General features: G+C 41.2%; 2 protein-coding genes and 1 long non-coding RNA gene across 11 annotated transcripts; 2 read left to right on the plus strand and 1 right to left on the minus strand.

Annotated features, from left to right (window-relative positions):
- Positions 1-701: 701 nt before the first annotated feature.
- On the minus strand, positions 702-7,455 carry mfr (misfire). 7 transcript variants are annotated; one of them, NM_001144444.2, is made up of 14 exons: positions 7,094-7,455; positions 6,662-6,990; positions 6,231-6,589; positions 5,806-6,188; positions 5,308-5,756; positions 3,997-5,255; positions 3,772-3,943; positions 2,506-3,718; positions 2,308-2,444; positions 1,849-2,030; positions 1,603-1,723; positions 1,202-1,492; positions 1,043-1,143; positions 702-926 (listed from the first exon to the last, which is right to left on the minus strand). In NM_001144444.2, the coding sequence occupies exons 4-14, from the start codon at positions 6,020-6,022 to the stop codon at positions 872-874; spliced, it is 4,197 nt and encodes a 1,398-aa protein (NP_001137916.1). In that variant the 5' UTR covers positions 6,023-6,188; positions 6,231-6,589; positions 6,662-6,990; positions 7,094-7,455; the 3' UTR covers positions 702-871. The 7 variants fall into 7 exon arrangements, with proteins under 7 accessions (NP_001137916.1, NP_001137919.1, NP_001137915.1 ...); NM_001144447.2 differs by lacking the exon at positions 7,094-7,455 and having other exon boundaries at positions 702-978; positions 5,806-5,983; positions 6,049-6,172; positions 6,662-6,970; NM_001144443.2 differs by lacking the exon at positions 7,094-7,455 and having other exon boundaries at positions 702-975; positions 3,997-5,248; positions 5,806-6,004; positions 6,070-6,172; positions 6,662-6,951.
- Positions 7,283-26,849, plus strand: Tsp66E (Tetraspanin 66E). Of its 3 annotated transcripts, none has more exons than NM_168298.1 (7): positions 7,283-7,380; positions 7,753-7,836; positions 20,858-20,976; positions 21,480-21,578; positions 22,800-22,928; positions 25,164-25,523; positions 25,584-26,849. In NM_168298.1, exons 3-7 carry the CDS (start codon positions 20,911-20,913, stop codon positions 25,731-25,733), a joined length of 804 nt encoding a protein of 267 aa, NP_729423.1. In that variant the 5' UTR covers positions 7,283-7,380; positions 7,753-7,836; positions 20,858-20,910; the 3' UTR covers positions 25,734-26,849. The 3 variants fall into 3 exon arrangements, with proteins under 3 accessions (NP_729423.1, NP_729424.1, NP_523985.1); NM_168299.2 differs by having other exon boundaries at positions 7,326-7,555; NM_079261.5 differs by having other exon boundaries at positions 7,326-7,529.
- lncRNA:CR43970 (long non-coding RNA:CR43970) lies at positions 10,017-10,452 on the plus strand. Its single transcript, NR_073921.1, has 2 exons — positions 10,017-10,061; positions 10,120-10,452. It is a non-coding gene; the product is annotated as a long non-coding RNA:CR43970 (long non-coding RNA).
- Positions 26,850-26,896: the final 47 nt, after the last annotated feature.

Consider the following 26,896-nt stretch of genomic DNA (forward strand, 5'->3'; position numbering starts at 1 on the left):
GTGGCAGCCTTTGGGCCCTATAGGTTTCCCAGCCAGAACGGTTCAGACCAGTTCGGGGCGGTCCTGATAAGCAATGTCAGCCTTTCGTCACTCTCGTCTCGTTTTGCCGCGACTGCCGCCATTAGCACATTACCACTCCGGTATAATCAAACCGATATATTGTAGATACCATATGCACACATGAACATCCACAAACAAGCGAATCGCCGCTTTTGTCACCCACATGGTGAAATACCAGAGAACCCCTGGGATAGTTCTGGATGCTTTAAAGGCTTCTAGCTCAAGAAATAACTGGAGATGGGATGTTTCTATGCCAAATCGTGTACAAGGTAGCATAGGGATGTATTAGTGTATAATCCATGTTTTAAAATGGCCAAAGAACAGCTACCATTTAAACATTCCTACTAAGAATATTCATTTAATTTTAATATTAACAATAATGCTTTTATAACTGCAACAAAGATGCATATCTACTTCATAGGACATTTTAAATATTGCTTAGCCTTAAATGTTTATATGTATGCAGTCCTTTGAACTCCTTATATAAACCGACGTCATAACCATTCAGTGGGGTTGAGTCCCAGTCCCAGTCATTATCGCATTCACCCCACTTCGGCACTGGAGATGGCTATTAGCCAATGAAATTAATTACTTTTTAAGTGACGGAGTAGCAGGGCAAAGAAACAACAAGCTAATTTATTGAAAAACTTTCAAAACGCCAGGTAAAATTCAATTTAGCGAACAATAAAAAACAACAACAATAAAACAAACAGGAAAGAAAGAAATAAAAACAGTAGTCCTCACTCAAGTGGAATGGTCATGAGTTTGGCGGGCAGATTGGAAAAGAAGAGCACCAATCCCAGGATAACGATCAATATGAGCAAAGTCCACAGGACATACTTTCGAATGACTGGCCAGAGGATGTGCTGAAAGGATTTGCAAGGATGCGTTAGTGGATTGAACGAGCTGTCCGGTCTGCTGTAGGTTAATTTAAAGAAAACATTGTCAAGTTGGCCAGAGCTAAAAACAAGTGGAAACATACTAAGGCGGCTCCAAGGCCATCGGTGGATCCTGTCCACGACCAGCCGGCCGGTTGACGGCCTCCACATCCGTGCAGACTTCGATGCTCAGCTGCATTTTGCCCTGGAATCACTCAAGAGGTCACGGATAACAAACCAAGGATATTTCCACCAACACTCACATTTTGAACTGCGGCCTGGCTGCGTTGCGATGGATGTGCATTACTTTGCAGCGGAAACCAGCCGTTGATGACCTTGCGCTTGAAGAGATTGATGCGCTTCCTCTTCTTGGGATATGGCTTACATAACTGGGCAGCTGGATACGGTGCGTACATGTTGGAGAGATTGAGCTCCAGTGCGGCCAGATACTCATCCTTGGTTAACACATCCTTGTCCCACACCTGCAGATAGATAATAGGCGGCTTCTTGAACTCGATTTCCTCCAGCAGCCCCGCCTTTCGCCGGATTACCATCTAAAAAATATATAAATTATAAAAAGAAACGGGAGCCCACGGAATAATTAATGGTGAAAAGGCGCCGCAGTATTGTTTACCCTGACCAATTAGGCAAGGTCACGGCTTACCAGGTCCTCGTTGGGGGAATACTTGAGGCCGAAGACCATGCGCCAATTAAATGCCGCATCTCCTGCAAATGAGCGGTAATGGATATCGGTCGATTGGCGCTTGTCCTCATCCTCGCACCATCTGCCAAGTACAGCGAAAAACGTCGGTAATTGCATATCGTTTACCTAGATCCGCTTGTAACCCATGGGGTAATAAGCAGCCCCTCCGGTTCAACAGCCCCCCCCCCCGCACACCCGCACACTCACCCTATCACGTAAACGTCGCTCATTAGTTTGCCAAAAATGTTTTTGTCGCCCGCCTGAATCCCGACCAGATTCTTAACCACAACACGCACCTCGAAATCCGCGGGCGGCACAGGGGTTATATCGATGGGACTGGGCACATAGATGTTCGCCTCGAACAGCTCTATCCACAGTTGTAGTTTGCCCTGGACAATGGGTTGCATTAGTAGTTTGGTTTATTATAAATATATATCAAATAAAAATAATACTTTTTTATATCGAAAATAAAACGTAATATGTTTTATCAACATTTATCAACATATTTCTCACAGATTAGTTGAATATTGATAGAGACTGTCTAGACACTTTTTGGCCATATATGTATAGCTTTAATTTGGCCATGCTATTTTTAGATATTCTAACTATGTGAGTGAGTCATTGCATTGGGATAGGTTTGCACCTACACTTCGTTGCCTAACTTACCTGTTCGACATTTGGAAAATCATCGCGGCAAAGGGAGCGGGTTTCCACATGTTCGGGAACCAATTTGTAACCAAAGGATGGCAACTTATCCATATTCTTAAGCACGGCTAAACTAAGTCTCTCCTGCAGCTCCTCATCTAAATAGTTATATACTGATATAAGAAAGTATGATTTTAGAACGAGTCAGTAGTAACCCACCTTTTGAGATCAAAGTTTCGTCCCCAAAAAGCATTCCGTCCACCTCAATTACATTACCATAATAGTAAGGGGCCTGAATGCCTCTTTTCTGGCACAGATCTATGAGAATTTCCGAGGGCAACTTAACGTCGTGCCAATGATTATAGCCACTCTTTGTGTACTCATTGGCCAAACCCACTGTGGCACGATGCCTAGTTCGCCAGCGATCCTCCAGATCGATGTTTGTCTGACCGATCACCTCGTCCTTGATCTTGTCATGATCATATACCATGACTTGCAGCATATGATCTCCTGGCAGCGTAGCCTCCATTTCAAATAGACGACCGAAAACTGGATTACTGTGGTTGGGTGAGAAATGGGCTCTATCGGAGAACGTCTTGCCGCCCAGGAACAGCTTCACATAGCAATCGGAGTCACCTTTCACATCTCGAGGACGCATCTGAACCCCCTGGACTACATAAACACGTACCAATAGTTTTACGGTCTCACCCAGCGACTGTAGTGTGGACTGATGTCGAGGATGTATGGGATTTGACATGTTGCGAACCATGTCGCCACCACCTCCGGGATCCTCAAGAACCGGGCACTGACAAGGGGTCAACTTGAGTTGCAGCTTTAAGGTGGCATAGATATCTTCTTTGGGTGGACCATGCTTTTTAAACTTCACGCCATGAACCAACTGAACGGGAACCGCCCAATCCTGGAGGTATCCAAACTGGGCCTGCTTCTCCAGCTCTTCGTAGTAGATAACCAGGCGGTGCTTGTGTTCGTGGCACATTTCGGCCGCACTCCAATACATCGAGTTGTAGAACTTAGTCCACCAGGTGAACTCTCGCTCCTCGACCAATTCGTGGTCATCCAAATCATCGTGGAACCTTAAAGCGTGTCGATTGGCATAGGGGGCTGGACGCAGACCGAACGCGAAGAGCAGTCGCATCCACCAGCTGCTAATCCTGGAGGGTTTGGTCTCCTCCTCTTCCCACTCCAGTTCCTCTTCCTCATCCTCATCATCTTCATCCACACTAACCGTGGTGGAAGCTTCTGCTGCCTCTTGTTCCTTTTTGAACACACACTTGAGGGTCCTGTCGCGTTGCAGGAAATTTGATGAATTGGGTATGAGAGCTGCACCCAGAATGGACTCGCTGCTAAATCCGGAGAGAAGGACATCGGTGGCTATGATCGCCGGCCAGTAATCCTGTTGATCTGGCAAACTCTGATCGGGGTACTATATAGGTGGGACCTTACTTTTCTACGATATGAACTTACAACCACTCCAGATGCGTAGGCCACCAAAAAGTTTATGCTGTTCCGGATGCGTGCTGTGGAGGGTCCACTGGACAGGACCAGATCACCCATCATTAAATTGATTTTCCGCTTACCAGCAGAACTCATGCTGCTCTTGGAGTAATTGCGTAGACCCACGAAGAAAACCTCTAAGCTGTAATGGGCAATAGATTAAACCAAGTTTCGAAAAATATTTACCAAGCTTACACAAAATTCTGCATAGTTGGCCTGATGGCCATTGGAATGCCCGTTGCAAGTTGTGGTTCCTTTTTATCATTCTGACCAGTGGTCAGAGATTCCATGGAGATTTGAATGATCTCGGCTGACATCAAAACCTCTGCTTGTAGAGTTCCTTTTCTAGCAATTGGCACCCATTTGAGAGGAGGTGGTGTCAGGTACTTCAATCTCTGTAGTTTTCGCAACGGATTCTTTGAGCAACCGAATACTCCTGCATCCTCCCAATTGGAATCACTTGCCCGATCCTCGCTAATAACACTCATGGCCACGCTTCCCATGCCCACAAGGTCTTCTGGTAGACTGCGTTCCGAATTATAGAATTCCAAGGAAAGTAGAGGAGGGTTCTTTAGATAGAGACCAATGCCTCCTGGTAGTGACACCCAGTTAAATGTGATCACAGCATTCCAAATTGGCGATAGGGTACCGGGAGACGTATACGTTTCACATGCCTGGTCGGCAAACAGGACTCTCAGATGTGAGTCACATATGTTCTTTTTTTCACCACCAGGACGAACTTTGGCTTGGTGTATGTAAACGTGACAGAGGAAGTGTGTCTGTTCAGGATTCAGCTGCCACAACATGGGCTCAATGTTGGCCCACTCTTTATTGACAACCGCAAGAAATCGTTTTCGCTCCCGTTCCACAACAATGGATAAACATCCTGATACTATGGCCGTGGTGCAACCACAATTGGGGCAGGTGTGCGAACAGCCCGCGGACTTGAAGGAAAAGCTCTTTAGACGCCAACAAAGGGTCTCCTGATCCTGATCCGCATCCTGATTTCGTAGATTCAAAAAGAGTTTGGCGTTCAATCGGCAAACACCCACATCTTTACCGCTTGCACTTAAGGAAAGCACCAATTCTGGCCACTCGTCCTGGGTGCGTGCCATACTGGAAAGGGATCCGATTTCAGCTACCAAACGCTGTAGCTCATTAACCACATCGCCAATGGAAGTGTCTAGGTGTTCCAGAAAGCAGCTGCGTAGTTTCTGTTTAAGATTTTGAAGTTCCAGTGGCAACTTGGCGAAATAGTCCAGGAGGTACAGCTGCCGATTGATATCCCAGGTGGTGCGCTGTGGTTGCACGTCGTGGTCGAAACGGTGGGCATCTAGACCCTCCTTGATTCTGGTCAAAATATTGTTCACAATGACCTTCAGGCATTTGGCCTGCTCATCATCCTGGAGTGGATATTTGCGTTGAAAGAGCTTGAAGGTGTCCAGTTCTGAACGCTGCCATTTATTATGGATTAAAATAGAAGGTGGAAAACCGCAATAGACGTACCATATAATTGACTATATCCAGCATGAAGAAATCACTTTCGTACTTGGCTCGATTGTCCGGCAAACGGACACGAAACATGCAGGACTGAAAAGGTGCCTCCCGCCGGAAATTCTTTGAGTTCATTGCCGACTTGAATCGATCTAAAGGTGTCCTTAGTTGACCCTCCAGCACGTTCGAGGTGTGTTCGGCTAATCTCGCCGAGATCTTGTATGCCGTACCCGAGGTCAGGATGTGGTGACCCATTAGTGGAAGAAACTCAATCAGATAGACATCGTCATGCCAGAAACGGGTCTCATCCAAACCTGGCACCGTCTTGGAGGACAGCGTGTGTGTGGGCTGGGAATCCGTTAGCATTTCAGACCGAAGTTCCATTAGAAGACGACCAACATAGATCATAGGATTGACAGGATCGTAGAGATGCAAGTAGGTGGGTCCCAGAGAAGGAGTTCCTATTTAGTTGTTACACAAAATCTGCCTTTCGTGCCACACATGACTCACCATTAAACGCGATCTCCTCAAGACACAATTCAAACTCAGCCACGCATTTCCATTGCAGATGTTCATGGGCAAAAATTAGGATGAGGAATCGCTGGGCCACCGACGGATACATCCAGGCAAAGTTGATCTCGTAGTTCCACACGGGCGTCGTCGTGTTCTTGACCACCGGCGTTTTGCCCTTGAAAGGATGGAATCTGTACTTTAGAAACGGAAACATATAAGTCAATGCCGAGAGCCAAGTACATTGAAGCCGGCAAACGATACTTGAATCATGTAGTTGCTCTGCTTGATGAAGTAACCCCGGTAAAAGGCGACGAAGTATCGAATATTACTTGGGGCGAAGATGTTCACGTTGGTCAGTAGATTCCTAGGGATGTTCGGTTCTAGAGATACATCGAAGAATACTTTAATACTTTAATACTCACTTTTCGATGTCATCAAAATCATGATCAACCGTCCACTTGTTCAGATTTTGTGTGTCCTGCTCCTCAGATCCGAGGGCATAAGACACCGGACTGTGCTGGGATACGATGGCCAGATCCAGTTGCAAATAGCCGTGCGGTGCAACGGCATTCTCTAGGGTCTGGTTTTCTCCAATAGGAGCTTCCAGGCGACCCCACTTCTTGAAGTAGCCATGATTGGACTGGTTCCACACACTATGTAGATCAACCAGTAGTTCACCCACTACCACATTTTTCTTATACGTCATGTGTTTCTTTAGCTCAAAAAGGATCGTTAAGCGCAGGAGTTCGGTTAACGTACAATGGAACTCAAAAACGAAGTACTGAGAAGGCGTAAATGGAATATCATTAAAAAAATTTAGTTTTATATGCACAATTCCCATCAAAACACACACCTCATTGAAGAAGGGATTTTCTGTATTAGGAAAGGATTTGGTGCTCTTCGTCATTTTGTCCAAGCTAATCCGCACGTACAGCTCGCCGGTGGTCACTCCCACTTGGGCAGCCTTGTGCACCGTGATGCAGATGAGAAACTCCTGCGGAGCACCTGCGAAACAGTCGTCCATGTAACTCATTATCTGACCAACTCGACTAGGAAATGGGTCACGGGAATAGTCATTTTCAAAATCGCCTCGAAATTTGAATGGAAAGCAAGTGCAACGGCTTTTCAGTGTTTCGAATGAGCAAAGGCTCATGGCTTGGTTCGTTCAGTTCCAGATAAATTCTTTCTAAGGTATACAATATTAGGTAAACAGCATTATAAAATATAAATACTTTTTATTAAGATATATTTAAAATATTATATTTCATGTATAAAATATGCAAACCACTTGTTTTATACCCGTTATTCTTTTAAGTTTCTATTTTGTTAGTCGTGTAAAATTCTATATCCACCAACTATATCCACCTATCTGGCAGCACTGTAAAGCTCCCAGTTAGACTTTTGATGTTGGATGTTTGCTGGGGAGCCGAGCTTTCAGCTGGAGCAACCTGCTTCCCGCGCACGTATTGGTGGGGTTGCTGTGGCAGCAACGAGCAGCTCAGAAGCAAAAAACGACTTCAGTTCGAAAGCACGCTTCCAAGCAGACGGTCGCACATTCCGATTGGCAGCCGAGTGAGTGACGAGTGAGATTTAAGCCACGATTCGAGTCGAGTTGAGTCGAGTGACGAGCGCAGCATTTAACGCAGTGTTTGGTGCCTGGGAGCAGAGGCATCCAAAACACACCCTACGCTCTCTTCTTGGGTCCCAGTTTTAAGCCATCGGTGCGTCTCTATCCGGATTTCGCTGTGTGCGTGATTTTGTGTATAATTTTTTGCGCGCGCTCAATCAAAACAGTGCTGCGTACTACCCGTTTACTTACCAGCATCAACAATAACTCAACGACTAAAAAAAAAAGAATACTATAAATATAAATAAAAAGTGCTGTGCTCTTCTGTCCGCTCTACCAAAGTTCTCGAATAATCAAATATTCCGGAATCATTGCAGTTTGATACATCCAGTGGGTCGTAAATCTTCGACGAACCGTAAATTATTTAACAGCTCGCTACGCAGCGTGCTCATATTTTACAGGTAAGTTTTTGCCTTAGTTTCTGGGAGTGCGCATATTTCTGGAAACCCCCACAAACAAAAAAACATCAGCACATCGAGTGCTACTGTTCCCAGAGAAAAGCCACCAATCCACCCAAAAACCACCCAACACCCACGCCCTGGGCATCACATCTTTATCCTGGCCCAGCCCTCGACCATCCGCTTTTGTTGATACGCACACACATTTTTTTGCGTCGCTCCTGCTCGTGCTCCTGCTCCATTGCCACCTCCACTCAGCCGTCCCCTTTTTCATGATTGCTGATGCTGCCCCCACTCCGCTCCTGAACTCCCTTTGGCGCTCCTGCGCTACGGTACCGTTGCCTTTTGGGGCCGCTGCCCTGGCATCTGTGCCACTTTTCAATTGCGCGGCCTTTCTTTAAGTTTATCACTAATTCTACCTTGCCCGTCCAAACGGGACACGCAAAGAAAATGATGTATCTGGTATAATCAGTTCTATAAAGGATTGATTTTTGACATACTTATAACATTAGAAACTATAGTACAGCATGTGTGAAAGTAATTTTCTAATCCTCGAACGTTAAGAAAGGAAAGTCGTGAAAACATTTATAGTTTTTTTTTATTTCTACAGTTTGCTTTGGAAACCATCGTGTCGATTCTTATCAATGCGTAACATTGAAAAATATTTAAATTACTTCTTTCGCAGTAACCACTAAAGTGATTTTTGTTAGCTAGGTTTGCATATCCCTACAATAGGCGTATCATTTTAGAATTTTTTAAAGTGTACCTGCAGTGAAAGGTTCCCTTTTGCAGTTCCCTCTCTTTGTAGCTCAACCTCTCTCTCTCTCTCTCGTTTTGCTTTTGTTGTAGAGTGTGTAAATTTTTTCTGCAATTTCTTCGGCTCCGCCGCCATTCGCTTTTTGATCTTGAAAACATGCTGACTCCGAGTTCTCTCCCCTTTGGAGCAACCTGTCCGCTCCACGAGGGTTCCGAACAAGTTTGTCCGGAAAACCAATAAAGCAAGTAGAATTGCCTATTGGAAATGAGCAAGAAGCGAGACGGAGGCACTGGCAGAGAGAGATAGAGCCAGAGCAGTAGAACAAAATCGCACAAATCTCGTATTTGATATCGCACTAAATGAGGGAATGGGGCTACGAGGCTGATTATGATTACTTTGCAGAACTGCAGACTCACTTTTATTTCGTTAGTTTATTTACTGGCCAAATTACCAATTAAATTATTCGAAAAAGTTTATCTCAGCACGGAAATGTGGAAAATTATATAAACGTTACGTGACTATTAATTCAGGTTTGATATTTATCTTTTAATCTGTCTGACAACAGTCTGCATTAATAAAAATAAAAAAGGGGTAAAAATAGATCCCATTTAAAAAAAAAAAAAATAAACTCAATTAAATAAGAACCTGGAATTGAGAGTGCAAAATTAATAGCTCTCATAGTTTATAAATTAAATCCCCATAAGAACTACAAAACTGAATAAATTTAACAACCAATATTTTACAAAAACTCGGAAAGAAAAGCCCGCCAGCATTGTTGACATATTTATTCAAATATACGTAAAACTGGCTTTAAAATTCAAGCTAATTAAACATTTACAGCTTGTTGAACTATAGAACGTCAGAGGGATTTACAAACGTATGTACAACAAAATACAAATTGTAATTTAAATTTGCAATGAGCTATGGGACAACAAATATAAATATTTTGTTCTTACTGTATTTAATATTGATGAAGTTCCTCATAAAACTTAATAAGGCAAGAGGAAATATGCATTTTATTGGGTCAAAATATTTCATACGGAAAAGCATTTTGCAACCCATGGTTTCACTCTGATCTCTAAGGCTTGAGGGTTCGATAATGCACCTGTCAATAAGGGGGATTGGCTAAAGAGTGGCTTCCCTGGCTTTCTATCTACTGGATAAATGGAAATCCAAAAGGGTAACAAATCACTGAAACTAGCTTAAGCGGGTGATGAGGTACAAACTTATGTACGTACTTTGCAGCTGCAATCTGGACCTGCAACTGGGTGCCAGAAACTTGTATAAATATTTAAGTAGGGATTTTTTTTTGCTTCTGTCCAGAATCGAAGGCGTGACAAAACGATTCTCAGCACTCCGAAAACTGTTAACCGTGTTTGCCAAGCCAACCCGGTTTTTGGCCGATGTGCCAGCGCACACACACAGAACTTGGTCTAAAGAGTTGGCCAAACTTTCCATTGCGAAATCGCAGGTGAGCGCACGCTAATGCACAACCAAAAGGCAATAACTCAATTGGCAAATATCCGCAGCAGTCGGAGAACCATGAAGCTGACTTGCCGAAATGTGCAACATAACTCAATTAGTGGAACAAGAGCACTGTACAAAACAGTAGGTTGTCGAAATGACGCCTCAGCGAGCATGAAATTGGCCAAAAGGCCAATGGATATAGGCCAGGCCCTTTCATATATCAGTTTTACCCCTGCTTATTTAGACCAGCGACTTATTGGACTTATTTAGCTACCAAAACTCGATGTTAAACGACTTTTTTAAGCGCCGTTCCAAGGTGAACGAGCCACCCTGAACAGGGTCGAACTGGACAGTGTATCTGTATCTGAATCTGTATTTGTATCTGCAAGTTCACTAAAACGTATCTGCATCGGGTTACGTGTTGCGCATGCGTTGTCTCTGCATATTTTATGGTAATTCGAACTTGATCCACTCGCCGCCATGGACTTTCACACACATCCACCACCCTCGCGAGTGAAGTTCTTCACTGGTCCGCTGGAATGGAATTTCCCACAACCATCTTGTATTACAGGGGCTTTCTGTTTGTGGCTCGAATTACGTCCGCCTGGTGGCAAGTTCATTGCTTCTAGTCGGTGGTCAGTGGCAATTAAAATCAAGCCAGCCATTCTTCACCCGGCAACACTTCATTCCACCATTAGATCTCCGCCTCTTTGGCTTAAATTGCCTGCACTTTCAGCGGAAATACGGCAGGCGAACAGTACACATATTTCGAATGGCTGTCCCACTGTGATTTGCGGCAATTGTCCAGCTGTCCAACTGTCCAGCTGTCCATCTGGCTGACCGACCATCCGCCTTGGGCCTGGGATACTTAATCGCCCTGGCCATATCTGCGGCTTTCCACTCCGATCGATCGATTGGAGGCTAGTTACTTTGTCATTGTCTCAATGCAACAATGTTCAATACGAAACCAACTGAAATCCCTAGCTGGCCATTTCGCAAACGTTTCTATTGGCAATGTAAACTGTCATTGATTTAAGTTAATTAAAAACTTTAACCCAGCCAATTGGAGCTGAACAAAAAGGGGGAAAACTAATCAAGTTATACAGCTTAAATAGGCTTATACGGGGGAAATTGAAATTGTTAAGTTACATTTTGTGTGTTTTTTTTTAGGCTGAAATAAGCTTTCAACTGATATGCAGCATCATTAATGGAATCAACATGTAACATAGCTTAGCATTTTACCCTTTGAAAACAGAAGGGAAACCGACTGATTGATTTTCAAGTCTTACATTTGTGAAAGTAAATTAACTTCTAACTTGAGCAAACCACAAAGCTGAAGATTGTTAGCCCATCAGATCTAAACTAAATTTTCATAGGTAAACACAAAGAGAAAATCCTCTTATGTCACGATAAATTTTGCCCTTTAATCATGTGGTTTATTCATAATCACCTTTCGGAGCCCTTGGCAATTTTCCCATCGGTATCTGTGTGTCCCATTTTCTCATTTCTTATGCCCAGCAGGTGCACATAAGTGTTTCCCCGTCACATGATTAATGAACCAAAACTAGTAATAACTGCACGCATTGTTCGGGAAGCCAAAAATAAAAAATAAAGCGGATTGTAAAAATGTTTACTTTCGCAAGCCATGAAAATCTACAGACAGACAGCCAAATAAAAAAAAAATTGTGACGATTACGCAATTGGAAATGCGTAACTTTGATTTCTGGACTTAATTGCGGAGGCTAGGGAAAGTAAGGAGTATCAGCAATTAACGCAGTTACCCACTTTAATCGCTGCTCGCCCACCGAACTCGGAAGCCCCCAATTAAAAGATACATAATGTTTTCATTTGTGTTAACCATTTGTAATTGATTGATATGTCGACGTGGATCGAGTGTGCGTCTTAAGTTCATTTTGAAATCTTGTTTAGCTTTTCGTTTGACTATTTTTTTTTTGTCAGTTTTCGTAAAGAAAACAAAAGTGAAAGTCCAAATATGCAAGGCGACGTGCTGCTGCAACAATGCATATTAATTTTTGGTTTTTGTTTTTAGTTTTGTGATGGCACGCCTCTGGCTGAATTTTGGAGTTTTCTTTGCTTCGCATATGCAAAGTGATATACGCCAAAGAGCGCGTTGGCAATTGTTTGACCAATTTTAGCCCACCCTCTTGGCCAAATGCGCATGCTTGGCTCAAAGCAGAAGTAGGCAAAGGTTTACTTTAGTTGCTGCCTTTACTTTTGGATTTTTTTCAAACACTGATGCAATTGGTCTATTACGCAGAAACGGACAAGTTTTGGGATATAAAAGCACAGCAGGTGGCTGGGCCAGTTTGCTGGGGGTTTTATTTTGGAGTGTAGAGCAGTGGTTCAGTTTGCCTATTTGGTTTAGTTTTATTTGCCATCAATTTGGTCTAGTCAAGCGATTGCATAAGTTTGTTTTAAGGCCCGAAAGTTGCACTATGTAGAATACACTTTATATGATGTTAAAGGCGTCATCGTGTTTATTATGAAAAGAATTTAAAGATTCTATTCATAAAACCAACTGTGCATCAAATATTATTTTATCTTCTTGAATCAATTTGTGTCTGTTTGAATTTCGTGACGAAAGACACTTTATCTAGTTGATTCTTAAACTTCTCTTCATTAAATATGAGAAATTCCCGAACTTATTACCTTATCTCGCAGAAAATATGTAGAATATTCAATTCGAGGCATAAATCTTAAGTGCAGATTATATCAGCAGGCATAAATGCAACCCTTTTCGCGATGACTCTCTGCGTTCTCACATTCCCGGCAGGCTTACAGGAAGTTGTAAGTCTGTCTCCGTTATTAGATAAGTTGCATAGTCTGTGGGGTGTGTGCGGGGGGGGGGTGTGTGTGTTAGGGTCTGAAATTACGAACGTCATCAAAAACTTCCCACATAAATTTATTCCAGCTCTGGGTGGGATATATGCGCGTACTCTCGCCGAGCGATGCGATATTTCATAGTTGCATAGGCGGTGGCAAACACTTTTTTCCACATTTTTTTTTTTTTTTTTTTGTACTCCCATGCGTTGGGAGTAGCATGTGTATCTACACTTTTTCGCCAGTCTGAAATGAACCGAACCCAAGTGAAGCGAACAGAAATGAAATGAAAAACTTGCCCCACAGTCGAATGAGTGAGCTTGCTAAATATCGAATGAGAAGCATTGATTGCACTGCACAGCCAGCATTATTGCCAAATTGCAAAATGTGAATCGGCTTGGCCAACACAAAGTTACGGGAAAAATTATCTTTGCATGTGGCAGGAAGAGGAGGAAGTGCCAAAGGTTGTGAATGTGAAAGTTGAGCTTGGCCGAAAGGAGAGGCGTATTAGCCGCAAGTTAAGCGCATTGAACTTGGCCCCTTGGGGGTCCAAAAGAAAGTTGAATATGTTAAGTAATCAGCGAAGATCCCAGTGCCAACACAATCCTCCGTTTTTCGCACTTGAGCTCGCGTGTGTGGATGCAACTGTCACTGCAAATATGTATCTGCCAGATACTTATTTCATTTAAACATATGAAAAGTAACGTGTGAGAGTCGAGCTGCTGCGACTGCAGCCGCCGCTCGTTTAAGCCCGCAATTTGCGCCCCGTGACTCGAAATGGTCATTATCTAAATCTAGGGGGGGCACCTTTATACCTTAATGCCTCGCCGGGCCCCATGAATCTCTGCTTTATTTCCGAACTAAGCATCTGTTTAGCCTGTCGTCCGCCCACACAGCGCACTGAAAATGGTCGCCCAAAAAAGGGTAATGTGCGGAGACCCCACCAACTTTAATGGAAATTTATTTGCATCTGTTATGAATTGAAGTGACAGCGGGCGTTGGTTATGCTCCACTCGGTTATGTTTTGTCTCTCAAAGGCAGGAAATTGTCGCTCCACACAGCACACATGGCGTATGTGTAATCTCGCTATAACAATAGCTTATGTACTCTCAATTGGAAACAAAAAAGTACAGATTAATAAAAATAAATAGGGACTACCCCTTAAATGGCACAAGTGAAGTGGGAATGTTTTATTTAAAGCTAGAATGGAATATTTGGGCATTACATCATAGTAGTTTATTATATTTAAAAGGGCTTATGTCTGTAATGTGTTATTTGTTTATCTGAGGGTAGAATATTATTTATTTAATTTAAATATACGCACAATTTCAACATAAAAAGAAAAACTTGCATAAGAACCAACTGAAGTCGGTCGTTCTTGTCAACTTATTTATATGCATAGGTTATATAACTTGACTTCCATTTTTATTCCAAACTTTTTGTATTCTACCTCAACTTTGATTTGACTTTGCAGCATCTTTCTTCTTTTGTTTATCTTTGTCAAAACGCCTCATTATGTTGAGCAAACAAACAGAGGCTGTTTAAGGCATTTCATCAGTTTATTTTATTGATGAAAAGTGAAAAAACCAGTAACAATAAACCTGCGAGCAGCAGACAAACATTCAGACAAAGGCAAATCATTTGCCAGCTCATTATGAGCTAAATAAATGTAAGTGTGTCAACCTCGCTCAAGCTCTGTAATTCAAACAGACAGCCACAGATATAGATACATCTACATCTACAGATACAGATACATTTACAGACATAGTACATTACCCGTCTTGCAGCTTAACTGGAGCAATAAACCAAAAAGCCAGAGACATTGAACAAAATTCTGGTTCGGAGCATTTCACTTTTCATAGAAAGACAAGGCACACAACTGAATAATTAAAAAGAAGAAAAAAAAAAAATTAATAAAGAACTGGAGTGGGTTGACCGAGGGCGGGGGAATATACTCAATTAAGTAAAAATATATGTATGTATATGCAAAGTTTCTTTTCGCTGTCCACAACGATGGTAATTGGCCCCAAATAGTTTCATTTTTCTCCAGCCCCTCTCACTTTGATATTTACCTTAAAGTAGGTCAGTGTCTGAAATGTTATTCGACTTCTCGCGTTCTTGACAAAAATTTGATGCATAAGCGAAAATATTTGGGTGGGTCAAATAAATAATGTTTCGAGTAAAAGAAGTACTTTAATTATTGGGTTTGGTATAAAGTTCGCAATTGCTATTATCTTATGCTATCAAATATTAGTGAAAAAATTCACGTATGCATAGATAAATGAATGGAATTTCACTTTCAAAGATCGTTTAATCTACAGAAACGTAAAAAATGCATTTTAGCCAGCATGCGTTCTATCAATAGTCTTTGCATAACTAAATTATGTGCTCGCAAAGTTCATCAAAATTTTGACAATCTCTGATTAAAATCTTTCAGCAAATTGAAGTTTTGACATTTTACCTATGTCACCAGAAAGTTTTCGTAGACATTTGCATATCAACTCCACCCACAGCTCTTTAGTAATCAAATCTAGAGTTTAACTTTGGAAAATTTCCTCAACGAACTAGAAATATATTCGCAAAAATGTATCGCATAACTCTGCTAAATGGCCAGACGTGTCTGGGTCTCTCGTGGCCGGTTGGGCTATAGTAGTTGACTTGTTTGCTGGTGACAACCCACCGGCCTGGCTACCAGATTGGGGTACTGCACTGTGAGAAAAACTAAGCAAGAAATTCGAAAAATATTATGTATTACGTATTATTACTTTTAAGGGGTTTCTCATTTGATGCCAAGATACTGAAGATAGTTCACATTTAGAATAGCTTTATTTTTATCCAAATGTATTCAGGACTATAGCGCTGTTTGGTTTCAGTGCACAGTGGTATTGCTCTCGTAACACTAGCCTGTTGTGGGCGTGGTCGAGGGGAATTGAGACCGGGGCGTTGGCATCTGCGCTCGCTTATGGCACACGGCTTGGTCCAATGCACATGGCCCAAACGAAGCTGTCAGGTGTTAAATTGGCAAGCCATCAAATGGCAGCAAACATGGCAACAAACATCGCCGAAGCGAAGACCATTGACCTAAAAAAAAAAAAAAAATAGAAGAGCGGAGTCAGACAAAGGGGCTTACTCTTCAACTCGAAGACCTTTTGGGACTGTTGGGCTTGGGTTTGGGTTTGGGCCAGGGGTTTCGACTTCGTCTCGTGCCGGAGCCCACTAATTATGTCAAATTAACGCACTTCATATGATTATATAAGCAAACTAACAAAAACTAACAGCCAGCGAGTTGAATGACTTCGCAAAGTGAATAATGATATTAACAAAACTGAATTTGAACGACACTCTGTTAGCCCTTTGAATGTGAGGTACTGTCGGCTCGTAAGATTCATTTAATTAGACCACTTTTAAGGTATAATTTTGGCAGCGTCCTGTTGTAAAATTCTGGCGCTTTGCCTTTGTGTAGATTTTGAAATTTGCCGCTCCAAACGCTAACGAAGTTATGCGCCCGGCTTTTCTCGTTTCGCCTTACATTTGCATTAATTAAGCGAAATTTATAAATAAATTGATTGTGTGGCTCGTGCGGCTGCGAAAAAAGATGAAAAAAAAACATCTAAAGTAAAAACAAGAGCGTCAATATTGCGCTATATTTTGCTCGATTAATGGATTTTTATTCCAGTTCGGGTTTAAAGCCTTTTTTATTGGAGACACAAATTTCGCAAGCTGGGGCGACAAAGAAAAAACGCAAATTGTTGGGTAAACTTTTTCAAGGGACATCAGTTGGGTAAGGTTTAAATAAAATGTATTTTGTTTTGATGACAAAAATATGATATGACACACAAAAAGAATTAATTCGGATTAATTAAAAAAAGGGTTTTAAATGGACATATTAAAATAATTGTTAATTAAATTTAAGCCCTCTGCTATGTCAACCAAAATAAGATTTATTTTTGTAAAGTATTAACATTTTAGTATGAACAGCATGTTGGGTAGTACAATGAATGAAACGAATAAACAAATACTCCAAAATCCAAATAATCCAAGAGTAAGCGTCAATAATCGGATTATTAGAAACATTTTTAATTATTAGAATACAGATTTAGAAAATAAGCAAAGCTTTTATGAGTTTTGTGCTTTTATGTTCTTTACTGTGCTAGCCAACAGATTTAGCCATTAACATTCCATTTACTTTAGCCGTTTAAAAGCCGAGCATTTCCCACACACATCCACTCTCATATGCATACTTAAGATCTCGAGCAAACGGGCGGCTGAGCCACCCACCTGCATTTAAGTACTGTTTGGAGAGTGCGGTGACCCAATTGAGGCTTATTACCCTATAATTTAATTACCCATCTTGGGAGTTTCGGTGCCGAGTAACCGCAGCTAAAGACCCAAAGAACGGAGTGCACAGAATTTTCCCACGCTTTGACAGATGGAAAAGTGGCTCTGTGGTTCTGCGGCGGCAGTTTTGGTTTGCAACATGATGGGTTTTTCCTCGATTGCCATTTCCAATTTCCCAGCTCCAGTGAGTCTCGGCCACCACCCGGCCAATCAAATCAAAAGCAAAGAGCCAAGAAAAATGTTTAACGGCCAGCGGAGCAGGGAGGGAAAGCAGAAAGCATTGGCAATAAATAAAATTTCTAAATTCTTGGCAAGCCAACGAACGTGACAAGTGTGAAACACACATCAATACGAATGAATGTGAGAGTGCAACTGGGAAATTGTCTTGGCTTATATGAAGCAACTCTGGTCGAGAAGTTATGGCCAAAGGTTTCGACTAGCCTTTCGAAGTTCGAGCGAGCGCAGCTTCCCTTTGCCTTAAGTCTGTTTTTTTAATTAATACGAGTTACGACTTTCTTTAACCCATTTTGGTGTCGAAAAGAGCGGCTGCGAGTACAAGAAAATGACTTCCAGTCCCACAATTGAGACCCGCTCGAATTTCCTTTCTGCAATAGAAAATACTTTAATCACCGTCGAGATGCCAAAAAAAAAAAAATGTGCATTGTTTCGAGAGCTCTCAACTTCCACTTCCCCAGCAGCCGGTAAAACAAAACTTTCTACGGCTAAAAAATGCTGCACGAGCATGTGCAAGCATTTAATTACGCAAATAATAAACAAAGCCAGAGTCAAAATCCAAATGCAAGTCAGTGGCGAGAGCCATAAATTTGCAATTTATTTGCGGCTTTTGGCGTTTTTTTTTTATTATTATTTGTGGATGCCCATTAAGCTAAATGCATATAGATGTAAATAGATGTAAATTGATATCGGTAACCAATGAAAATATTCGTATTACCTGTATAACACATGTGTGGGTTAGCTTTTGATTTGAATATTTGCAGTTTATTATATAACCATATAAAAACACAGACACATACTTGTCTCTTATATTTGATACAAATTCATTGAATTTACCTATAGCTTCCCCTTGAAATATGTAAAGTTAATTCATATTTGTTTTATGAAAATTTTATGTTTTTCAAACAGCTATTTGAGTTTGCTGCGCACACATGTATCTTAAGTAGATATCCAGACTTAATATTTGAGTTAGATGAAAAGCTGATGCTGAGCTTGCTGAATTTTTGCCAATATTTTGCATGGGCCACTTGAAAGTTAATTACAAGATTCGCCCCCTCACGTACCAGTGAGTGTGTGTGTTAGCCACGTTGCGTTGCAAGAGTGTGTGTGATAGCTAATGGCAAGCTTTTGAATTTGTATGGGGCTCATGTGGCATCGGAAGCCAGAAACGAGAAACCAGCAGTGGCAACTTAGTGGGTGGCTGCTCGAAGCTTTTCCGATTTTCCACTCAGCCAAGGAATTAATTAAAGCTCAGAGTCAAACTGTAGCATTATTTAATATATAAGGGCAAAGGTTGGAAACATTTCGAGATAGAATTAGAAACGAAACTGCAGATATATAAATAAATTTGAAGCTTTAAACTGAGAATTAGCAGAACACAATACTTCATATTTATAACATTTTTTAGAGCCTTCAACTTGAGTTGTTATCAAGTAAGCCGGTTTTATGCAAATACTAAAATCCCTGGTATAAAATTCAAATTAGAATGCAAATACAAATTCTTCTTTTTGACTTAAAACCTCCCGCAAACAAATGACTTAAGCGTCAATATTCGTAAACAATACCTTGTTTTTGGCCAAGTCCATATTATAAATTCAATGTCACAACCATTAAGCGCTTATATGCACATCCGTTTGGCAGTCATTTGCATGTCTTATCACAAGAAAATTTAAACTAATTTAAAGCCAGAACGCCGGATGTCTGAAACAATGGAAAAGCAATTAAAAATTCTGTGATAAACTTTTGTTGTGTTGAAGGGTTTTTGGGTGGGCTAAAAAACAGGGGGCGGTATGCGGGCTAAAGTGGGGAATGTGGCGCCCACAGAAACTCGGCTTATGTGAATATGTACACATATGTAGGTCTGGAAAGCGTTTTGCACTCAAGTACTTTATGCACTCAGTGCCTCTCTGGGTTAAAAGCTAAAGTCATAATAATAGAATTTAATATTTGCACCATAAACGTTATTTAACAAAAAAATTAAAAACTCAAAGAAATCGAATTTATGTCAAATAAATGCTTAAGATGTTGCTTTGCTTTTGCCTCTTGGTTTCGAAAATAAATTGACATTTAAAGTGCTATTTCTTTGACCGCAACTGTGTGGGTGTGCGAACACAATTACATTTCGGCCAAAACATCATTACGACTGCAAGAGGGGCAGCGGGACGTGGATCCCAGCTTTTACCGGGCTCAAAGGGACCCAGGCAAAAGAATGAGAACAAAAATGTTGGCAAGGAAAATGTTTTGCCCGTAGCCGCGACTTGGCAACAGTACAGTACAAAACAGAAGTGAACAGAACACCGAGCAGCATCGAAACTGAAAAACCCAGAGTCTGAGAGGGCTTAGCTCCGCTGCCGAGTGCTCTACTTTTCCAACTTCAATAGCTCGTGACATTGTTTGTGTATGTGTATGCATGCATACATACGTACATATGTATATATATTTACCCAAATAACTAGGCACACATGTACAGCTACAGCTGAGAACTTGGCTCAAACCAGATGGCAACGGCAACAACAACAGCATCATCTGAAAAGAAAAGTGCTAAGCGCGAGGGAGAAATGGTGAAGAAATAGGGGGAGGAGAAAGCGGGGAAGTTGTTCTACTGCTAATAAGAAAGTTAACGTGGAACAAGATGCTGGAAATTGAGATTCCCGCCGACTCAATGAATTAATGAATGAACGAAAGCTTGTAATTTACTTGAACAATTTTTTAGCTGCTCTTGGAATTAACGTAGCTCGTTATCTGATGACGACAGGCGGTGTGCTTAGTACACACTAAAACCTTAACTAATTTGGAGTTAAATTGCATTTCGAAATTGTTTAGAAACTTGTTTAAAATACATATTTATAGATATATGTTTATTGTTTAAAGCTCTTTAATGGGAATACCTTTAAATTTCTCTATAAATGTATACAAATGTAATACATAATAATAAAAAAAATGGTTTTAATCTTTCTATAGCCATACACCATTTCATTACAATTCTACATATTTGAGGTATTACAAATTGAACTTTCTTTCGTTTCGAACATTTTCTGCTGAAGTCGTTCACTAATTTTGAAGGGCCAACTTTACATGTTAATTTGTTAGGCACGGGGCACGTACATACAAACATGGCCGATAAGAAATGCAACCTGGCTAGAAACACTTTTCTTGTTTATATACGCTTCTTGGTATTTACGTTATTATGTTGTTTGTTCGTTGTTTATTTCCTTTGACACTTTCTTTTCTGTATGTTTTTTTTTCGTGTGTGTGTGTGTGTGCTGTGCCCAACCGAGTGTGCGGCACTTAACATGAAATTAAGTAAATTAAGTAAAAATATTTTAATTCAATTAGAAACCTCGCAACCCAGAGTGCTAAATGTGGAATTTCTCTTTGTCATTGCAGTTGAAGGTAGCTCCGTGGAGGAAAACAGCCCCAAGATTTCGAAAACAACGAAAATGGTCTTCGACTGCGGAGTCTGGTGTGCAAAGTATTTGCTTTGCATATTCAATTTTATATTTTTCGTAAGTACAGATGAAGTAATGTGGGAAGGGGGTTTATTATGCTATATGCACCAGGTAATGCATATGGGTAACGCATAGAGGTGCGTTCATGTCATCCGATGGTATCCCATGCCACATCGCCCATCCATCCAAATTCCATTGCAACTCAATCAAGCAAATCTCTGCGCATGCGCTGGTGCTTTTTGCATTTTCCCGCATTTTCAACTTGGCGGTGGCGGTTCATTGACTTTCAGCCAACATCGTCATCATCATCATAATCATCATTACCATCATGTTGATTGCCAAACGTCATCATCGGCATTTTCAAATGCAATCAAGATGGGCAGGCAACGTCATAATAATAACAACAATCATCAAACTGCGTTTGCATGTCCAGCGGGGGGAACTATGTTGTGTTTAATGCTTTATGTTTCAGTGTACACACATAAATGACCACTACCACTACACACATATACATATATATTGTTTAATGTTTTTTTTTTATATATATATTTATATTGCAGGTGCTAGGCACAATTATATTCGGAGTCGGACTATGGCTGGCCGTGGACAAGCACTCGCTGATTGCTCTCCTCAAGTTGGTCGAGAGCGAGCGCATTGAGGTAAGACCAAGTGAAGACGGGGGTTTCCCCAAAATCCCGCCCAACTCCGGGTGAAAGTGTTGCCGCAGAAACACCCCCTTTTTTTATGTCGAAAAGGCCCCAAGAAAGCACTGCATTCCACCCAGTTACAACGCAATTTATACGCAACCCATCGAAGTGTGTAATTCACATATCGAAATCGTAGTGAATCAACCCCGAAATATAGATCAACCTCACGTGCAGGTGCTTCAATAATAGCTGGCACTGGTACTATGATTATTAGAAAAATATAATTATATTGTAAACATGCGGTCCGGGTGGAAATGGTCAAAATGTGAGGCACGAAAACGCTAATCAAAGTGCACAATGCACTGTGCTGACACACTAACAAACAATAGGGGATGGCTATAAATGCCACTTTAATTGGGTCGAAATTGTATATAAGACAGCAGAAATACAATGGAACTGAAAGTAGTGGAATCTAAAATTTAAATAGAGCGACAGGAAGAACTTTTCCACTACTTTTACATTTCGGTTTTTTAACTAATATCAATCTATAATTATACACATCAAGCATATTCAAAGTAAATTTTTCTTAACCTTATTTGTAATGGATGACAAAATGTATTTTTCATGGGTTAAGTGCATATAGACACATTCTGTTGTTGTGTCTACACATCTACATTTAATATAAACTACACAACATTCGACTAAACTTTTAGAAATGTACAAATCGTTGTTTAAAGCCACCCTCTGGGGTCCTTTACTCAATTCACACAGATAAACTTTTTCAACTATGACAATTTCCATCAAAGTTTGCATGTTCAGTGTTAACTAAAGTTTGTAGTGAAAATTCCCTTTGCTATCTGACTGGGCGTAAAGGGTTTTTCGCTTTGGCAAAACAAATGAAAAGTGCATGTCCATACGGTTACTAATTGTGGGGTCACCTAAGATAAACATGCTAAGGCTAATTGAGAACCTTTACACGGAAATGTTTCACGGGTTGCGTTTGGTCAATGAACTTGCACTCTAGCTTTAAAAGACATACATATCTCAGATCTGACAATTTGCCTACGGCAATTGGGTAAAATGTGCACATAATTCAATTATACGAATGAGGATGGAGACAATTTTTGGCCAGTTCAAAGTTTAATTACGTATACGTAGCGTGGACCCCATCTGAATTTACCCACACATTTCTGATTCGTGTTTCTGCTCTGCTCTTTTTCGTTTCCATTACAGCAATTTACACAGCCACAGGCCATAGAGCAGCTGGCCTATGTGCTCCTCGTCATCGGAGCCGTCATGTTCTTCATGAGCTTCTTGGGCTATCTGGGAGCCATGCGCGAGTCCCGCTGTCTGCTGTCGACGGTAAGTGATCGAATGGAATCTGTGTTGGAGGTTTGGACCCGGACACACAGACAGTCCGTTTCAAAACTGAAAGTCATTTGCAGGTCTTTAAGATTTTTATGGCAAAGTTGCCTACTGTGCAATTTAAATTTATTGTTAAATACTATTGTATCTATCTTCATTAAATGTCACGTTTTTGTGTTATGAGTATCTTAACTTCAACATAAAGATACTAAATGATGGAACTAAATAAGAGTTGATTAAATGTTTCCTTCCACCTATTCAAATTTGAACTGAAAACCAAACACAAAATTTAAATTTAACTAGGAATATATTGGAAATAAACCCGATTTCTTGAGGAGGAAACAAATTTGCTTTTCATTAGCGAGTGACTACCATACAGTGCCGAGAAGCATTGTCACACATTTACATTTTCCCCGCCCAATCATTGAATCCAATCAGAGTTGTACGAGCTTGCATCATCGGGTACATTGTAATGGATGACAGACAGCCACCGAAGATTCACGGCTCCGGGGAGTGGAGCTGGTGGATTGCCACTAGCGTTTGTTTGCATTTTCCACCGAATAACTTTAAAGAGTTGAAGAGGATTTCCATTTGACTTTGACTCTTGGCTGGAAAAACTATTGACGGCACTCGAGAGAAAGTTGTACATAGCGGGGTGTATCTATAGGTGAATTATCGTGCATATAGATACAACCATATCGTGAAGCCAGGGCATGTTTGAACGATTGGTTAAGCGGCGACAAGCCCTTCACTTGGCCATGTCTCTGTGGTCTGCGCCTGTGAGTGGAATTGTAATTTCTTTGGTCTGGAAAATAATTTACATTTGCACCACAAGTGGCCTAGAGGGACGGACAGAGGACAGACTTTCTATGGTCGAGAGGGCTCACTCGGGGCGATTGTGGTAATTAATAAACCGTTTTATCACATTTACCTGCATTACTTACCCCGGACGCGCCCACATTTCTGGGCTTGGTCAGCTTAATTGCAGCGACAAAACAGGTGAATTTAATTTACCTTATCGAGAAGGGGAAAATCAGTCGAGGGGAAGGGCTTTGCGCATGCGCAACGGTGCCGAACACGCGACCTGCATGCGACCCTCTTGGGTTTTGCACTTAAATTAGCCAAGGTCGTTTGGTTAACGCATCTGAAGGCCGGCTCAGCTCTTGGCATGGCTAACATGTCTTAGCATTGATTTTTTATAAGACGGCAATTTATTATTTAGCAAAAAAAAAACTGCAGCCACTCGCGTACCTAAACGGTTTCAAATCGCTACACTTGGCATGCAAACAAAGTGAAGCTGCTCTCCATAGGCCGCAAATTCGGTGAGCTTGCATGTGTATCTGACAGATACACTGGCAGGCAGGCGGCTACCAACGCCCACGATGGCTAAAATGAAATGCTGCCAGGCGTAACAGCCGCAACACAACCAGCTAAAACCGAGCATATCAGAGCAGCGTATCAGGGCAACAACCACAACGACAACCACGAGGGCGACAACATTACGGAGGCACTCAGAAAAAAGACTTCTTAATTGGTCTCAGATTATGAAAGATGCTCTGCAATAAGCTGAATTTTTTCCTTTGCAGTGAAGAAATATACATAATGAAACTGCTCTTAGGTATAGGATAATTTGAAATGTTGTTGTATATTTTATTTCTTTATGTGCGCTACCTAGCTAGAGTAGAAGAATGAAAAGCCACAAGAGATTTTCGAAACATGTAAGAAAACATTAAGAAATGACCTTCAGCATTTGTGCTGCATGCTGCGCGCTTCCCCAACATCCGCCCAACCATCCCTTCGCCCACTCGCCCCTTTTGAACCGAATATGTATCTGTATCTGTATCTATACGTGGACTTTTGCGGCTAAATGTGTACTTGGGCCTAACTCACCACCAGCGGCAGCCGACAAATGCTGCACATTTGGCTCAGGGTCAAAACGGCTAGATTTTTCTGCACGGCTCACAAAGTGCCCATCAAATTGGGTCAACCGCGTGCGAGAGTTATAAATAAACCAGGCAACCGTAACAAGAAATCATTGAATAAATGTATTATGCAATAATGAACGCATTTATATTTAAGCGTGAAGTTTTTATTAATGCGTGCAAATTGAAGATAATTTTTGTGATCATAAAGAGCCACTAGAAAATGTGGCTTAATAGATAAAGCTGCAGATACAATTTAAATACAATTTTTTTAAATATTCATTAAATGAAAATCGCTCTCTCTTCACAGTATGGAACCTTTTTGATCCTGCTGCTGATTGCCGAGATCGTTGCCGGCGGATTGGGTGCCTTCTTCAAGGACAAAGTTCGTGCCGAGAGCAAAAACTTCTTGCAGACGACCATTACCAGTTATTCGCTGGGCGAGAATGTGGATGCTACCTCACTGATGTGGAACCAACTGATGGGCAACTTTGGGTGCTGTGGCATCAATGACTATCACGATTTTGATGCCTCTCCAGCGTGGGTGAACGGCAAGGGTAACCGCACCATTCCCGATGCCTGCTGTATCCTTAAGGATGTGGCCAAGTTGGTGCCACGCGACGAGGACTGTACAACCAACCCCAGCGACAGCAACAGTTTCTACAAGAAGGTATGCTATAAGATAGCTACATAGATACGAATTCGTAATTAATGTTGTCTATCGTTTTAGGGCTGCTATGAGGTGTTTACCGAGTGGCTGATTCGGCAACGTGAACTGGTCATCGTGGCCATTGCGGTGGGCATTGTGCACCTGGTCCTCATTATTCTGGCCTTTGCTCTGTGCAAGGCCTTTGCCAAATACAACGATATGCGTCTGTAAATCGGAGATGACGAGGACAGCGGATGTTGTGACAGTTTTCAGAGTTAGCAAAGTAGACGTAGGAACGAGCCAAAACAGCAGGACAGTGAAGAGCGACGATCCCTCCTAGAACTCCCCCAAAAAATACAACGCCCTACCGAACACCGCGACGTGCTCAATGGAAACATGAAATATATTCAAATGCATTTGCCGCATGGAACGGGACAGACACGAGAACACAAAACAGTTTAATACAGCTCTAATCTAACAATAAGCTAAGATCATAGCCAGCATAATCCATTTACCGATAATATTCAAGAATATCTTACAAGAAATGTTGCTCAATGTTTTGCCAGCAAACGAATGGGTCGGATGGATCGCGAAGGTTTTTACGAATGAAACTCACACTTGGAATATTTATTTGTAAATCTGTTTTGATAGCAGTTTTTTAGTTGTTAAGTAGTAAACTACAATATGCGTAATATTGTAACTATTTTTCTTAGTCTATTACGATTTTGTTATGCAATCATGCAAGGCATTCGAAAACCACTCAAAAACATCACAGAAATCACATAAGTTAAGACGAATGACAACACACATTTTTGAGATTGAGCGAAATCGTGAGATCAATTTTGAAAGATGACTTTTAAAGAAGCATAGAGCATAACGCCCATTAAATTACAAGCATGCATATATACAAATATCGATTGAAAATGATAAGAAATGAAATGGCATTGACATTGTACTAGTATGTGTATTAGTTAATAAGTCTCTAACCTTAAGTTGTAACTTTAGTTGTTTTTTCTATGGCTATCTTCGAGTTTTTAACTACATACGCCGGGGCGCGCAACTTCGTGTTCCCGGCTCTTTTGTTAAAAATGAATGTTGTACATTTTTGAATTCTATATATACATATATAACTATTATTAATGCATATTATATACACGTATGTCTGTAGTTTACTTAATGTACTTTTTGGAAATCGCGCAATGAAAAAGCCGTAAATCGAAAGCATGAAACTAAAACACACACAAAAACGATAAAAAACCTCCCAAGAACGCGAGGAAAAATCCCCATTTAAAGATGTACATTTATGAACGTGAACGAAAAAGTAATTAAAATAAAGAAAAAGTAAATGAAATTTTAATGGTTTATGTGTATGGAAAATATGGTCATTTCCGGTT

This window comes from Drosophila melanogaster, chromosome 3L, assembly GCF_000001215.4.
Source record: "Drosophila melanogaster chromosome 3L".
Lineage (NCBI taxonomy): Eukaryota > Metazoa > Arthropoda > Insecta > Diptera > Drosophilidae > Drosophila > Drosophila melanogaster.

Coding starts and splice junctions, on each gene's coding strand:
- Tsp66E (NM_168298.1), top strand. CDS start 20,911: ATGGTCTTCGACTGCGGAGTCTGGTGTGCAAAGTATTTGCTTTGCATA. Junction 20,977..21,479: donor TATTCAATTTTATATTTTTC/GTAAGTACAGAT, acceptor TTTATATTGCAG/GTGCTAGGCACAATTATATT. Junction 21,579..22,799: donor TCGAGAGCGAGCGCATTGAG/GTAAGACCAAGT, acceptor TTTCCATTACAG/CAATTTACACAGCCACAGGC.
- mfr (NM_001144447.2), bottom strand. CDS start 6,841: ATGAGTTACATGGACGACTGTTTCGCAGGTGCTCCGCAGGAGTTTCTC. Junction 5,757..5,805: donor TGAGGAGATCGCGTTTAATG/GTGAGTCATGTG, acceptor ACAACTAAATAG/GAACTCCTTCTCTGGGACCC. Junction 1,493..1,602: donor ATTCCCCCAACGAGGACCTG/GTAAGCCGTGAC, acceptor TATATTTTTTAG/ATGGTAATCCGGCGAAAGGC.